The following is a 16813-nucleotide window of genomic DNA, read 5'->3' as shown; positions in this document are numbered from 1 at the left end:
TAAAAGGTTCAGCCTACACTGTGTTTGCCCAATGTTCTAGACAGCTCACGGGCGCTTCAGCGTCCGTGAACGTGTGAAACCCTCCTTACACACTTGCGGCCAAAAGAGAACATATTCGCCACGTCATTATCCAATGCTTTGTCGGATCCCACGTGGATATGGGGTTCCACGTCAGCCGGCGCGGGCGCACGTGGCGGCCGTGTTTATGTGGGCACCCCAATCGCCGGCTTCTAGCGTTTGCTTTTGTGTCAGCAAAACCCTAAGCCATTGGAAGCACAGCGGAAGAAAGAGAAGCAGCAGCAGCATTTCTGAAGAAGCCCTCACCGTCTTCTCACGTTTCTGAACGCTCTCTCCTTCTTCTTCTTCTTCTTCTTCTTCTTCTGCACGTAAGTTAGGGTTTCCACGTCGCCGCTCTGTTTTCTTTTTCTTCTCCTTCTAGTTTGGCTGTGTTTGATGCGTCCCGACGATTTCGCTGTAGCAGCTTCCCATCGTTTCGCAGAGAGTATCTGCAGTCATTGAACCAGGCAGGAAAATGGGAATGGAGCTCGAGATCGCTGCAGAGGATGGGAATGGCGAGCAATCTCTTTTGTCGATCAAGCAAGGGATCGTTAAAGCTTTGACGGCTGCTTCCAAGGTAATCTCCCTGAAGCCTGAGAGAGAGAGAGAGAGAGAGAGAGAGAGAGAAGAGGGAGGGAGAGGTTTGTCACCATGTACTTATTATTTGGGTAGAATAGATTTTGGTCGAGCTATGGAAATCAATGGAAGAAACACGAACGAACGCTTGTTTGGTTCTTTGTACATTCGAATGTTAGCTCAGCCACTCAGAGCTAGAGGGACGATTGCTGATGAGTCCTTGAACATCATAGCGAAGCCAGCAGGCCACATATGATCATCCCTGATGGTGCGAGAGAGAGAGAGAGAGAGAGAGAGAGAGAGAGATTTCAATGTTGGCGGCGGCCAAATAAGATCCATTGGACTAATTACAATGCATAAGATCTCTGGTCATCAACAAAATGAAAAATAGGAAATTAGAAAATAGTGTCATACGAGTCTATAGGGTCACCAAAGTCAAGTACATGCATTTCCAGCTCTGATTTCCCAGCCTCTTTGATCTCCTGCAATTCTGCTCCTGTGTTTGAACTATGCGGGTGTGAGTGCCCTTGAGGTTTTTTTTCTAAAATTATGTGGAGATTTCAAATCTTTGCTCTCGTGGAGAGAGAGAGAGAGAGAGAGAGAGAGAGAGAGAGAGAGAGCGCTTATGGTTATGAGTTATCCATGGAAATCAGAGGAAGGTTATTATGCTTGGACCCTTTGGCCATTTTCATTCACTTTATTCTGTTTGACGTTGTGTTCTTGCGGCAGAATGAAGTGGCTGAATACGACAAGTTGCTCCTAGAATGGAGGGACATGAACTTAGAGGACCCTGAAAGTGATAATTTCCTCAAGGTGACAAGTTTGCTCTCTACTGTGCTGCAAATAGTTGTTAGTTTTTTGTTATATATTTTTTTGCACTTAAAATATACTTGGGGCGTGAACAGTGTAGATTGAAGGCCTTGTCACAGGCTGTTTCTTTCATCAAGGAGAGAGATCATGAAGTGCTTCTTTCTTATGTAAGATTCTCTTTCTTTTTGAACTAATCAGAGATAGGATTGAGATGAGGAATACGATCTTTCTTGAAAATATCTCCTTATATTACGTTTTGTTTTGATTCCTGCCTTAGGTCCTTGGAATGAGTTTGTGGGTGCACAGCCTTGAAGTGGCGGATATGTTGATTGAGTTTGTTGTGAACTTAGTAAGTATATTTTCTTTGTAGTTGAACATTAAAGCAACAGATGCTAATTTGCAATATTTGTCGGCCTTTTTTTGGTGTGCTGGATCACTGGTTGTTAACCTGTCATGTATGCTTTGAGCAGGCTGCTGTAAATGGAGGATGTGTTGCCCAGTGTTTGGATATGCTTGTACGTAATTTTCTACCCCCTTCAAGTGGGTTGCCGATATTTATAGATTTTTTTAGCAGAAGAGCACTCATGAAAGGGATGCCCAAAGAGGTGCTCATACATCGGAAAAATGAGCACATGGAAAGGAAGGATGCTATTTTGCATCGTGTTCATTCTGCAGTTGGACGCATTGCAGAGCTTGTGCCGATGACAGCATTGCATCTACAACCTATAGTTTTTCAAAGAATGCCCCACAGAATTGTGGATAAGGAGGTATGTATACTTTGAATTTTTTGTCTTTGTTGTCATTTTGCTCTCACTGATTCTGGTGCTGAGTTAATAAGTTATAGAATAGCATGCTGGTATCTTATCATTGCTTATTAGCCTACACATGCTAATCTTGATTATTTTCTTATTAGCAATCACAATAAAAAAAGCTTACGAGCTTGCATGCTGATCAAGGAAGTGCTTAGCTAGTTAAGAGGCGTATGTAACTAGGGGGTGTAGTAATGCAAACAAATCTCACCTCGATACAGGCAGGGAAGAGGTCATGAGAGTTGTGAGCTGAAGGGAAAAGCAGATGCCCATGATGGGAGTGCACCACATTGAGGCTTAAAGTCTTGGCAAGTGGAGCTATGAGACGAAGAAGGTAGCCAGAGTGTCCAAGCAAAATTTCCTAAATGTGAAAAAGCAAACTTAAAGGCAGCTTATCTAAGTACAATATTGCAACATAAATCTTAGAAAAAAAAGGATGAAAACCCTGGAGAATGGGCATGAAAACATCATATAGATAAATACAGAGTTAGAGCCACAAATCAGCAATGCATCAAACATCACTAATTGACAAGAATAAAAAAGAAAATATTATGAGTATATACGTGATAAGACATTGCTACTTGTGATGAGTGTTGTCGACCCTGATCATCCATGGGTTCTGCTATGTCCTCCTTTCTGCATGATTTCTAGTGAGACCTGCTGTATATTATATCGCTTCTGTCTTTGGGCTTTTGGTCTAATCTGCATTTTTATCTTTTTTGCCAGTGGAATGCATTGTATATGGAAAACATGTTGCGGCTTGAGCAAGATGCTAAAGGAGAATTTATTCGAAATCAAATGCTGATGGCAGTTGTGGACAGATTGATCGAGATTGATGTGAGTTGATTTCGTGCTTTTTGACTGTCTACCTTAATTAAAGAGTGCTAAATTATTTACGAAGGCATGACAATTTGTTTTGTCTGGTTTAGACATTTGACCTGACTAAACATCCATGTGAATTGCTGGCATTTGGCTTGACTGTCATAGACTTGTTAAGAGCAAGGCATTTTTGATTCTGATAAGTTGACTTTACACTAACTGTAATGTTGGACTGGATGACAACTCATGTGTGTGGGTTACAAAAACATATTAATACAACCATCGAAGGCTGGAATGAGTGAAAGGTCTCTTTGTCTAAAGAGGACCAAGGAAAGAGGAGGTGTAGAAGGTTTGCTTAATTGCAAGCCCAAACGAGATGATCTCTTGGAAGGAAGAGAGGGAATGAGGTCCTAGATTTCTAGGGATTTTGAGTGGTGTCTTACTCATGAGGAGGTTGAAGTATGAGCTGCAGTTTCAGTATAGTTCTGTTTCCAGCTTGTTTTCTATTTCCTGTTCCCATGTGTGCCTTTTTATATGCAAGATAATACTAACTCGTCAGCTGCTAATTTTTAGGTTTCTTGGGTAGAATGCATGGGAGGCTTTTTCGTGATTCTGTTTTTGATGTAGGAGGCTTTTTCCTGATTTTGTTTTTGTTTTTGTTTTTGAGAAGGTTGAGATAAGGTGGGAAGATATTGTTCGAGAAGATGACAGCAGTAAAGTCTTTGTATTTGACATGGAATTTGATGAAATGATGGAAGAAAATGAAGCAGGTCCCTTTGGTCCTGGAAGTGAGGTACAGTACTGTTGTGATTACTTGTGTCTTTACTGAAGAATGTTTTGGAATATTTTCATTACTTTGAAGTATGCACATGCTCAAAGGTCATTATTGGCACCTTGATAACACAGGTGCAGCAGCTGGCTGGTGCTTTGCCGAATCCTAATGGGGAGAGGAGACAGAGCTTCTGTGCAGTTGCAGACAAGATGGACATCCTTATGGACATGACTCTCCAGCATTTGCAGAACTGTGTAGGCGCAGGGCGAATCGAACAGGTTTTCTTCTTTTCAGTCAGCCCGACTTTTTCTATGTGGTACTTTATTGCAAGTGCATATTTTAATGTGTGTCTTCATCATGCAGGTGTTCAACACTTTAATGAGTTCATTCCAGTCAACCATTTTAGATACATACAAGTCAAAATTTACGCAGGTTAGCTGGGCCAGTGCTCATTTTTGGGTATACTTTTGTTGGTTCTGCCCAATATTATAGCAAATTCATGAGTTGAGAAACATGTTTTTGCAGTTTCTAATCTTCTATGTCTGCTCGCTTGCTCCAACAACATGTGGTGGCAAGTTTGCTTCTTTGCTTTGTGATATCTTAACCTCAACTCATCGACCTCCAAATACACGGTAATTCCAAAATCATTGGTAGAACACTTGTGCCTATGTACTAGGGTTTTCCAGAGAGAGAGAGGAGATTGTGACAGGATCATACATACAACACACTTGAGTCCCAAACTACTGCCTTGTATTGTGTACAAGAAAGAAGTAATACAACTGAAATTCAAGTACAAGATGTGGCTGAGAATGAAGAAGTCAAATCACAGCCCTATGACCCATTGTACACTTCTGGCTTAGCACTTCACCTCCACAGAAACACTATGTAAAGTGCAACAGATGCATATGATGATTTGGCTACCCACACATATATATGCACCAATGCTCCTAGTCGGCCAGTAGTATGGCTGTTGGCCACTTGTATCTGATTGCCATGTCATCAGTGCGGTAGTGGCATGTGTCACTTGGGTTGTCCGAATTTGCTAAATTTGTCCAAATACTTGCTAGGAAAGATTATTCATCATGTGGGCCGGTTGTGAGGGACTCCTCCCAAGAAGATTGGAGAAACCAAATAAAATAGGTGTAGGCAAGCTCACCACCCAACCGTAGGTTTGCAGATCCTCCCCCGAGCCAAGGGCTAAAGTTTCACTCCCATGAGTCCATGCCAGTCAGCCCTGGTGTCTGTGTGAGGGACTCCTCCCAAGGATCACCGGCATAAACAAGATAAAGGGTGTGCAGGCAAGCTCACCACCCAACCGTAGGTTTGCGTCCGTAAACCTCCCTTGAGCCAGGAGCTAAGGTTCACTCCCATGAGCCCATGTGAGTCAGCCCTGGCGTCCCATACCACCAGTGCTTGCCCACAAGGGGCTCTCGGCAAGACTACCCATGATCCGCGATGTCCATGGTAGGAGTAAGCCTCTTGGTCTAGGTCCAGACCACATTGAATCAATAATAACCCAAGACTCACTTATATAGTGTATTGTTGCTATAAAATAACCGTCCAATCATAAATAGCCAATAACCTTGGATTTATTAAATCTGAACCTTGCCATCTAAATCAGCCTGCTTTCCCTAATCCGCGGGCTCCCCTAACCTTACTACATTAGTCTCTAATCCCAAGGGTTAGTGTTGGGTACGCAACACCCGCCTAGCCATGCCAGGTGGCAGGTGCTAGGATGGTACATATGGCAATCTACTACTCTCTGCCAGAGACCTCTGCCTTTGCATAGGATGTATTGCTAGGGGTTCACCATACTCTCCCCTTTTTGCAGATATTGTGGAGTCCGCAAAACAAGGAGATATAATCTTGTTGGGTGACTTCAATGCTAGGACAGCTAGGTGGCTATCGTATGTATTAGATTCCATGTAGACCCAGTGATGCTTGCTACTAGAGATAGATCCAATGACGTCAAGGATGTATAGTTTTTTAGAGGACACTTGATAGATCACTTGATATGGCAGACACTCCCTGGCGATTGTGGCTGCTCACAATCTCCTCATTATATCGGGATGTTCCGCTGGCCGAATAATGTAGGCTGGACTTGCGTTCCACATGGAGGAGCCTTGAGCACAGTGGATTATTTGATGGGATCTGCTTTCATGCACCACATTGAGGACTTCACCACTCCACCTCCACCTATTGGAACAGACCACACATATTTGTCATCCACTGTGTCGTACTAACCCCACCTTCTCCTCTTGATCCCCTCATCTCCACAGTAAACCACATCCATTTCATCATGTTGACTCGGTTTATGATGTCTTATCTTTTTTTTATCAGATTGCCGACCTTGATCCTTCTTCCCCTCTCCTTCTCACCTACACAACTCACCTCCTCCATCATTGATTGTCCCTAGGCCAGTTTTCCTCATACCACTTGCTCCACGGTTAAACCACCTTTCAGTTCACAACCTCAAAACAGATGTTATGATGAGTAGTGTGAAGCCACGTGTCACATGAGTGACCTAGTTGAAAGACAAACATATGATTAACGCTAAGAACATGAGAGATTAAACGCTATTCAAAACTGAGCAAGATCACAATAGAGGAGGAGAGACCTAATTTACTGCATATTGTCAAAACATGCTATATTTACAGTGATGAACTTGGATCTTGATTGAGATCTTGCCTTTGGATACCTATCTACTGATGCTTAGAAAGTTGACTTGCTGACTCACAGCTTCTGTGATCATCTTGACGCCTTGGTTGCTACAGCCCGAACAAGTAGCACATCCAAGCGAAGAATTGTTCTACATGAAGTTACACGGGTGCATTTTGGAAGGGAATGCAGAGGTAGATCAGACGTAGTTCACCTTCACAAAGAAAAAATGATTGTCAAGAAATAAACAGATGCCAGACTGGTCTTGCTAAGAAACGAAGATTCAGTGATTCACATACATGATTCATGGATTTGCCTTGGCAAATGTAAATGAATAGGTAGATGCCAATATGGTTGTGTTGACCATACTTGATTTCTGGAAAGGACTGATTCTCTGTATGAATATTTTCATTAAGACTTGGAACACTCTTTATTGGCCAGATGAGATGCTTTACTATTGCAGTAAGGCCCTTAAATGGTATTGCAAAATACATATGGAATCATCTACACCGGTTGCATGTTTGTCTAAGAGTCAAGTTGTTGCACTACCATGGTAACATTGGCAAGTAACCAGGATGGTGTGGCCAGCTGAGTGCAGCAATGCAAGGTTTTCATTTTGATGTCCTTATGTTGTATTGATCGCTTCTTTTGTCCTTTATGTTGTATTGATCGCTTCTTTTGTGTTTTCAACAGAATGTCTGCTGCAGCCTATCTTGCGAGCTTTCTTGCCCGTGCCAAACATTTACCTTTAGCAGTCATTTCGTCATCTTTGAAAAGGTTTACTCTTAAGGTTATGGCAGTTTCTTCACTTACGGGATGGTTGAATGCATCTCAGTTTTTATTGACTTTTCCCCGATTGTTTTGGCAGGGTTGTAGACTGGTGTGTAAACTACATTCCTAGACAAAATGACAAGAAAGGAGCGTTGACAGTAGATGCTGGAGTCCATGGGGTGTTCTATTCTGCTTGTCAGGTAGTAAAGATTGTATCAGTAAGCTCCTGGCTTGTTTAGCTTTCTTTGTCTCGTTTCTGCAGAGTATTGTTTTTTTTTTTGGGTGTAGATGATCTGAGCTTTGGTTTACTCTGGAGCTGTAGTACTTGTCTGCATTGTTTCTTAATAGAAAGCTATGCATTATAAACCTGTTTTGTGCCTGCAGGCCGTTATGTATGTACTCTGTTTTAGAATGAGAAAGTTGTTAGATGATCCAGATGAGCGTGATATCTTGTGCAGCTTGCCAATCAACAATTTTTTAACGCACAGCTTGAATCCACTGAAGGTGATTCTAAGGTTTTGTGTGTGTTGGTTGAGCATGCAAGTAAACATGTTTTAATGCTTGAATTAATTCATCTGCATGTGGCAGTTGTGTCTGCCATCAGTAGTTGACGAATTCATGAAGCAGGCTACAGCAGCACACCTTGTTAATGAAAATTTGTCAACTGAAGTGAACAAGACCATTGAGACCCTGGCATTAAATACATTTGGTGGCATCAATCGACTTGATATGTTTTTTCCTTTCGATCCCTACTTACTGAAACAGTCAGACAGGTTGGTTTTCATTACATTTTTCTGATCAAAGGATGTTTGATGTGGTTCTTTTGGTGTGGTATCATTTGAGTGTTTCCAATGCAAGGTGCATGATCTTATGCCCATATTTATCAGAGTCAACAGGATCCCTGACTTACTCCAGGTATTTGATTCTCCCCTTCTTACAGGTTCATAAGACCGAATTTCATCTTCTGGTCTATGGTGCAGTGCCAAGAGGAAGAGGAGGTTTCTGACGTTGAATTTGAGGGCAATGATAGTGAGCTAGAAAGTTCATTGGGAGCAAAAGATATATATGTAGACATGCGTGGGAGACCTTTTCAGAAGAGCATCCGAAGACCCCACAAATCTTCAGACATGGGATGTGGCGAAGAGCCTGGCAGTGTTAGTGAGGATGATAAAGATATGGATGACTTTGGGCTTTCAATGAATCGAATGTCTCTGACACCCAATGACATTGTGCCAATGCAACTTTTTAAGCCTGTAAAGCCACTGCTTCCACTACCTGCAAAATTGACCCCTGAGTACTTATTGCACTATGCAAAGTCCTTGCTATAATCATCATGGCCCAAAATCCATTGCACATTCAAGGAGAATTGTGCCCAACTAAATCTCTGGACTGCTGCTGAGAAGCATTGGCTACTTGTTCAGTGCCTTGCCGCACGGTTGAATGTCATAGATGAAGATGTTCGCTCCTACATGGAACATACCTTAAAAAGCCAGGTTGAGTTGCTGCATCTGTAAAAAAAGAGAGATTGGTGGGAAATGGGTGCAGCTTACCAGAGGTTTGGCAGATTCCACCAGATGAGTGGTCTCCTTCAGATGTTATTAAAAGAGTGGTTTCCTGCAGATACTATCTACCAGAACAGTGATCTCCTGTCATGCATATTCACCATTTTTATGGTCTTGCCATCATTTATGTAGCCTCTGAAGTGTAATTTAGAAAATCGGCCAACTACTAGCAATGTAGTGGCAGCAGGAACTTTCCTATCAAAACCCTGTGCACATTACAGATCAAAGGTTTTTTTTTTTTTTTTTTTGGGGGCGGGGGGTTTGCAAAATATGCTGGAGGTGTGCGGAGTGGCTTAGTTTTCATATGCAAATTGCAACATGGACAGTTAAAGCGGTTTTCAAACGAAGATAACTGTTTTTCAGGGGACAATGCTAAATTGCTAGAACTCACGAAGAAATTCATTTTTGTCTAAGAAATTCTATTTTTGTACAAAGATTTATGGATGTGATTTTAGAAAAATTGGGAATGTTTGTCATTATGGTAGAAAACGAAGCCCTTAATCTTGAGAGATTTACCAATTTATTCTGATGCTTACCTTCCTTGGTTTGTGAAGTGTTGTGAATATATTCCTTCGCAGAAAACTGTAAAATCAAAGCAACTGTTTAGGCCTCTATGTCCACTCTTTCCACTATGTCCACTCTATATCTTCTCTTTCTGCCACAATTTTACTTTCTACTTTTTGCACCAAGTTTAAAATCTAGTGATGGTGTAACATAGCTTATTGTAGGGAAGAGCTCAATGGCTTATTGTGATGAATTGTCAAGCCATCAGCCCCCTCCATTGTTCTTTATCAATCAAGAACAAGCACATGTTCATTTTCTAAAATTATGTTCTGGGTGGGGCTTTTGTGTGTGTGTGTGTGTGTGTGTGTGTGTGTGTGTGAGAGAGAGAGAGAGAGAGAGAGAGAGAGAGAGAGTATTTGTTTATTAGACTACTAAGGTCTATGAGGTGATGGCAATCCATCAATTATTAATGGTAAGAATAATCTAAAGCTTACACTGGTATGCAAATGATTAAGTGCATTTGTATGTGAAAACATGGGCATAGGCACACACAGCTCCGTTGAATGTCCTACATATAGCCACATCTCTTGTATTTATTAATGCCTTGTTTTTAAGTCTATGTTCATGGCGTTTTCTTGCTCTTGTATGTGGCCATGAAAGCGTGTCGTTGCTTGATGATAAATGGTTGTTCCATTAGGGTCAAGAGCATCATGTGAGTTGCAGCATCTGTACTTTAAACTGCTAGTGGGTAAACATGGAAGATATCTTTGGATCTAGTGTGTTTCCCAAAACACAAAGTCTTGCCTATCTTCTCTATTATGCTTTGTAATCTAAAAGAAGACGGCAATGTCCATCCAGGAGGTGGGCTCTCTAGGAGTCATCAGCCTCTTGTAGAGTTGCTTCACCTAGAGGTGGTGTAGACGCCAAGAAGCGTGATGTGGAGGTAATCCTCATGCCAAAAAATTGATGACAATTACCTTGTTTCTCATGTTACAGATTCTTTTCATGTCAAACTTTTGTTACTTGTGTATGTTGTCATTTTGTTGTGTGGTGCAATCTACCTTGTCAGGTTTCCTTGGTATGAATAATGAATCGTGCCATGTCTTGTGGCATTGGCAATGAGCACAAAATTGTTGTTATCTTGGCCTTATCAATGTACTATGTGCTTGCATAGTTTTGGTGACAAACTGTAGACCATATCTCTTCATGGGAGTTAGTGAGGGTGTTCAACTTCTAGAATTAGTAAGGGTTGTCCTAGTGGTTGCCCATTAGGGATGGCCTAGTCGATGGAGCAAATTGTCTGGCAACTCATCCATGCTCATGTTCTTGACTAGGATTGTGGTGATGCTAGGGCTCCGTTAGCTAGAGAGCCCTACTTTACCTTTTGGAGCATCAAAACTACATTGTTTTTAGAGCCATACTTGAGAATTGGACATGTCTAGCCTTACCTAGCTAGTACTTGAGAGAGTCTAATTTGTTATAGAAAAGGTAAAATTCATGTAGCCATAGAGTACCAAGATTAGAATAGATAATTTTCAGTGATACTAGCATTGACAAACTTTCAAGGTAAGGAAGAGAGAATTTTTAGTGATACCAGCATCAATAAACTTTCAACGTGAGGAATTTAAGCTTTTAATAGATTCTAGAAGCTCTCATTCTTTCATTTTTGTTGAATGCATTTGTAAACTAGTCTTACAACAATGGACTAGCGTATTTGGTAGGATGCTGACATGATAGATCTTCGCCAATGATTCTACAACTGGACTACACTAACTACTAGTCCACCAGTGAGTTATGGTATACTTATCTTGGTAGCTCACTCACTTAACGTGTTCACATTATGGATCGCATCATGTACATAGTAATTTAGTACTTATGTTGTATTTCCCTTATCTTTTGGTAGAACCCTTTTGTTGTAAAGAAGAAGAACACAATTTTCAGCCTCTCATCTTGTGTGTTCTCTTCTAGGGTTTGTGTGTGTGCGTGTGCGCTTGTGAGTGTTCTCTTGTATACATCGCATGTTGTGTTCTCTTACACTTGCATCGGTTTTGCAAGTGGTGGAAACGGTCACCCAAGCATATCATGAGTGTCAGTTCGTGTTGAGCTTGATATCTCAACACTTTCTCTCAAGCTACATGCTCCTTTGTGTGTTGATATACATGAGATCAATGTCTCCAGCTAATACTCTCTCTTATGAAATGATAGTGGACCGCTAAGTGTTTGGTTTGCGCATGAAGAATCGGGTTTCTCGCCAAGTGTATACTGCTAAGATTGCCACAATAGATGACAACCTGTCTGGCAGCCCAAAATCACCAAGTAGCTTGTGCAACCAAGCTACCTCACATGCTACCATTGCAACACCCTTATACTTTGCCTCTGTACTCGATAAGGCAACTGTTGGTTGCTTCTTGTTGCTCTATGTCACAGCACCACTCCCAAAGGAGAACATAAATCCACTGGTAGATCTCCTACAATACTACCAGCCCAATCTGCATCGGCGTATCCAAACACCTGCACTTCTATACAAGCCTCATAAAAGGGACCATAGTCTATTGTAGACTTCACATAGCGCAAATGTGTGCCTCACACCATCCAAATGTGGCTTTCGAGGAACTTGCATAAACTGACTCTGCAATCCAATTGTATAGTTCAAATTTAGCTTGGTAATCGTCATGTAAATCAAGATATCCACTATCTTCCTCTACATAGTGTGGTTCTCCAAAATCTCACCCCCGCAAATTGCACTCAACTTACCGTTTGAATCTAATGGCATAGAAATTGGTTTACAACTAGCCATACCATCTTTGGATAGCATGTCCAATGCATACTGCCTTTGTGACAGCCAGATGCCGTGGGGGCCGTTCCTAATAACTTCAATGCTAAGGAAGTACTTCAGCTCACCCAAATCCTTCATGTTAAATTTCTGCTTGAGGAGACATTTCACACTCTCAACTTCCTCTCCGCTCTCACCCGCAACAATCAAGTTACCCACATAGATTGTGATGACCACAAGTCTCCTATCACTCTTTCGCACATAAAGTGAATGATCAGCATCTGCCACATGAAAGCCAATGGTGATAAGATATTATGCTATCGTATCATGCCATGCTCTCGGTGGTTGTTTCAAGCCATAAAAAGCTCTACGCAACTTGCATACAAAATCAGGGTGACCCACATCTTCATAACCTGGTAAGCATGGAATTCTCTTTGATGAGATGACATGCATCAAGAACCTACCATAACAAAGCAGAAAGAAAAGTCCCACCAAAAGTAACATATGAGACTATCAACATATTAATTTTAGTATATTTATATACACCAATTAGAATAGATAGTTACCTGTAGACTATCAATAGGGTAGGTGGAGTTCCCACATTCATCTCCTTTTGAAATGCATAACACAAGACACCCTTGTATCTACTCCACCACATCACTAAAATATGCCTTCAAACTTGCACCAATAGGTAGCTCCACTTTATTGGCACCCCTTGTAGAATATAAGACTTGTAAAAACCTTTTTGCATCTTCCAATAGTTGATCCATCCATACCTCCTTTGCCAACCAAGGAATATAGTGATGGTCCCCAAGTGGCATACCATAGCTCAACAAAAAATTCTCATCTTGCCCCAACATTTTCAATACCCTTAGTTTTAGCTCCATTGAACAACAAGCAAAAGAAATAGAATACAACTTTTCAATGGTGATCTTAAACCTATCATCCTTGAATGCAAGCTTCCATAAAATCTCAAACCACTCCACTCCATTGCAGGATTAACTATCGAGAGATTCTAGCATTGAAATAATAAAAAGAAATACTAGTCGATACATAAAAGTATCCAAAGAGGAGAACACATATAATAGTTTACAAATGCGGTGAAACATGGCAATTAGAACTTACTCTTATCATCTTTCGATTGTAAGTCTTGATGACATTCTTCCTTACAATATTTGTTGCCCGGATGAGCTCATCTTTGGCTAAATTGGGAGGTATCTTACTACAAGCAAACTCAATATCCTTCTTCCATTTCCCTACAATCCCAAGAAACACATAAAGACACATGCTTATGAAAAACTAATTATAGGGGATACAAGGTCAATAAAGTTTACCCCATACACCAAACGGCCAAGGATTGGCTGGGTAAGAGGATACCAAACCCACTTGCCAGTGCTAGCCTCTTGGGCTCTTACCTTTGTAATAGACTTCTTCTCACTGTCATTGAACTCCTCTGTGAATTGAGACTCATCGCATGCACATAGCGTACTTGTATGGAACAAGTAATCCTTCAAGTTTATTTTCACTATTGCCTCCTCATTTATTCTTGAAAAACAAACAAAAGTAAACACATATTCTTCATTAAAAATAAATATTTTTCACATGTAAAACTTATAAACATATCATTTTGAGAGTTGAATAACTTACATGTTCAATCATTGCAAAGTGGCAACCAACTTTAGTTCATCCTGTTGAGTGGGAACTATGAATTGAGCTTGGACCCTTATGTACATCTTCTTGTTATTCTGAAATATCTCTCGTATGCATTCCATCCATGATGCAGTTCTATGATTGCCCTCCCAAACAAAAAACATCTTGTTTTGGAGGGCAAATCATCTCTTATCTTTATTTAAGTCCTCTTCAAACTCTTTGTTAACTAGTTGCCAAATCTTATCCCATGATTTCTTTGTATTCTCATCCACTCCTTTGGTGGTTCCATCGGGCATGTTGATGGACAAGATAAAGCTACCTTTCATCACATAATATCCATCATCCTCCAATATCCTTTTCAACAAAGATGGGTCTTGTCTTAGCTCCCTAACCCTTTCATTGATCACAAATCTGCATATAGTGGAACAAGCCATGGGATAATTCCCTTGTTCACTCATTGCTATGCTCTCTAAGAACTCTGAGCCCTCCTATGGTTAAGAAACCGACAAAGGAATGATATCATATGCATCATCCTCTTTGTCTTTGTTCTCCACATCCTTGCTCACACTACCCTTGGCTTCTTTTGCATTTGCATCTATTTCTTTACTCACCCCAGGTGCATCTACCTCATGTTCCTTTGAAGCACTAATATCAAAATCATCTGCATTTATTTCTCTACTCACACAGGTGCTTCAACCTCATGTTCCTTTGAAATCTTTTTTTTTTCTACCACCCCTAGTGGAAGTTGTCTTTTTTCACTTTCCTACTGCAAGGAAAACATTTTCCATACATAAAATGCATAATAAGTAAATACAAAATCATAAACAAAAAAGACCATGACAGCCATACATATCTTTCTCCCTTAACAACCATATAAAATAAATAATCCGATAAAGTACAAGCTTCTGCTCCATACTGACCTCTCTTCATGGCTATTGGAGCTTGTTGTAGACCACAAAAGAAGCAAGAAAATTTTCCAACACCTACTACAAAGGGTGTGAACCCAACACCTATAATGACAATATGTAGTAAAAATGAGTTAACTTTGCTCTGGTGGAGGGAAAGAGATGAAGGAGAAAGAGATGGACGGATTGGGTTCCACCAAGACGGTTTCGCTGCCAGAGAAACTGTCCAAGAAGGAAAGGAGAGGAGTTCCAACAAACTAAGCTACCATCAAAGTCGAGACAAGAAGCATGTAATGGCTGTGATGTTTGCAATATGATATAAGTAGCATGTAATTGTTAGCACATGCCGGATGTGATGATGTTTGTGAAGCATGTGATGGACGTGTGCATGTGTCATGTGATTGGAATGTGTACAAATCATGAAATGGCTATGTTGTCCAAAGTATGTGATGGTCATGATTCATGTGTAGTGGTTATCATATATTCACTACGTCATGGTTTTGTTGAGAGGAGGTGTGCCAATGTGTTTTCGGAGCACTGAGAAGGGCCGGCTGCGTATGGTGAGCTTGACTCTGCTAGTGGCCTTGGATCATCTGTCTCAATAGATCTACAAGTGCCACCATAGTGACTATTTTGGAAGCAAAGCTTTGTGTGCCCATATTTTGGAGCAAACACCAGGTTTCCACCATGATGGTTTTGCCAGCAAAACCCTCCTGAGAGAGGCACATGACATCGGGTTATAACACAGTCCATATGTTTACAACATTAACAACGTTTATGCTATGTGACAATTTTTCAAGCTTCAATGCCTTCCTATCATTGAATGCTTTGATGCAATGCCATAGAATGCCTTCCCATCACTGACACCATGCTTTGAAAACATGGGCATCCTTGACGGTTTCGTCGGCGAAACTGTCAAGGGAAGGCATGAAAGCTTGCTGGTACCTAAACATGATATAGCATGTATGCTAAACAATGGCATGTCATTACTTGATTGCATGGTAACAATGGCATGGTAACTTGATTGCTTTGAGAACAATGGCATGTCATTACTAATGCAATAGTATGCTGAACAATGACATGTTTGAGAAGAAGGGCATCTGTTGACGGTTTTGCTGACGAAACCATCAAGGGAAGCCTGCACTCCCAACCACGAAAGCCTGCAGCCGCCATCACTCCCTTGATGGTTTTGCCGCCGAAACCGTCAAGGGAGGGGACCATCTCTCGCAAACCATAGGAGACCAAAGCTTGCGAACCAACATTCAGTACTTGACGAAACTCGAAACAAAAACTCGAGAAGAAATACTAGGAGAGTAGAGAGATCAGGGTTCAAGCGGATACAGTTAGGGTTGAAAATATTTATAAAAAAAAACCCTTTTGTAGTGGCCACACAAAAGATGTTGACTTGAGCACACATATTTGTAAATTAATAAATTTAAGATGCTTTAATATGATGTGATAAATTAGAAATTATCAAGAATATATTTAGCTTAAACACTTGGCACATCACAACATAACGTAGATATTATAATGCAGGATCTCTAAATGTCAAGATCTCCAAAGCCTTCTAGCCTCTACATGATGCTGGGCAAAACCCTACGGGACTATACACCTCATCATCGGTAGAGCTGGCGAGGACTCAAGCTGGTCTGTCGCCCCCTCAGGCTCCGTCACTCGATCCTCCCGCCTCCCTCTCAGAGGGATGTCTACGCGCTAGGGTGGACTTATTCACTACACTAGCCTGGGCCCTCAGAACTAGGCAGCATCACAATCACTCACCTCAATCGGCAAACCTCATTCTCACAATCACTCGCCTTAATCGGCAAACCTCATTCTCCCAATGGTATGAGAGATACCATGGGCTGAATGATTTCGGGTCTTGTAATGACGCCGCCCGGCTACACAAGCACGGAAACAGAGTTAGTGTTGAATCCAGGAGAAAATACTTGTACTCTTTTTCTTAAAAATAGCAATTTCAATACTAACCATCGATTACAAAAATATAACATCATTTCAAATAATACCTTCATAGAATTTCTAACATTTTCTCAATGGAAAAATTTGCATCTTCTTTCTTGATTTATTGATATTAATATTAAAGAATTATTTAAAGAAGAAGAGTTAAGGACACCCTCTCCTCAGGGTGG

At 41.0% G+C, this 16813-nt stretch overlaps 1 protein-coding gene across 4 annotated transcripts; it reads left to right on the top strand.

The window, feature by feature from the left end:
- Positions 1-233: 233 nt before the first annotated feature.
- On the top strand, positions 234-9323 carry LOC147615814 (uncharacterized). Of its 4 annotated transcripts, none has more exons than XM_086778419.1 (16): positions 234-386; positions 482-634; positions 1363-1446; positions 1539-1610; positions 1721-1792; positions 1914-2210; positions 2979-3089; positions 3742-3864; positions 3978-4121; positions 4207-4275; positions 4369-4475; positions 7195-7278; positions 7370-7472; positions 7657-7776; positions 7861-8045; positions 8213-9323. In XM_086778419.1, the coding sequence occupies exons 2-16, from the start codon at positions 533-535 to the stop codon at positions 8598-8600; spliced, it is 2061 nt and encodes a 686-aa protein (XP_086634545.1). In that variant the 5' UTR covers positions 234-386; positions 482-532; the 3' UTR covers positions 8601-9323. The 4 variants fall into 4 exon arrangements, with proteins under 4 accessions (XP_086634545.1, XP_086634547.1, XP_086634548.1 ...); XM_086778421.1 differs by having other exon boundaries at positions 236-386; positions 500-634; XM_086778422.1 differs by having other exon boundaries at positions 236-386; positions 1544-1610.
- Positions 9324-16813: the final 7490 nt, after the last annotated feature.

Source organism: Cibotium barometz, chromosome 39 (assembly GCF_041138505.1).
Source record: "Cibotium barometz isolate CiBa-2024 chromosome 39, ASM4113850v1, whole genome shotgun sequence".
Classification (NCBI taxonomy): domain Eukaryota; kingdom Viridiplantae; phylum Streptophyta; class Polypodiopsida; order Cyatheales; family Cibotiaceae; genus Cibotium; species Cibotium barometz.
The sequence above is the reverse complement of the archived record's forward strand: the minus strand, read 5'-3'. Positions and strand labels throughout refer to the sequence as shown.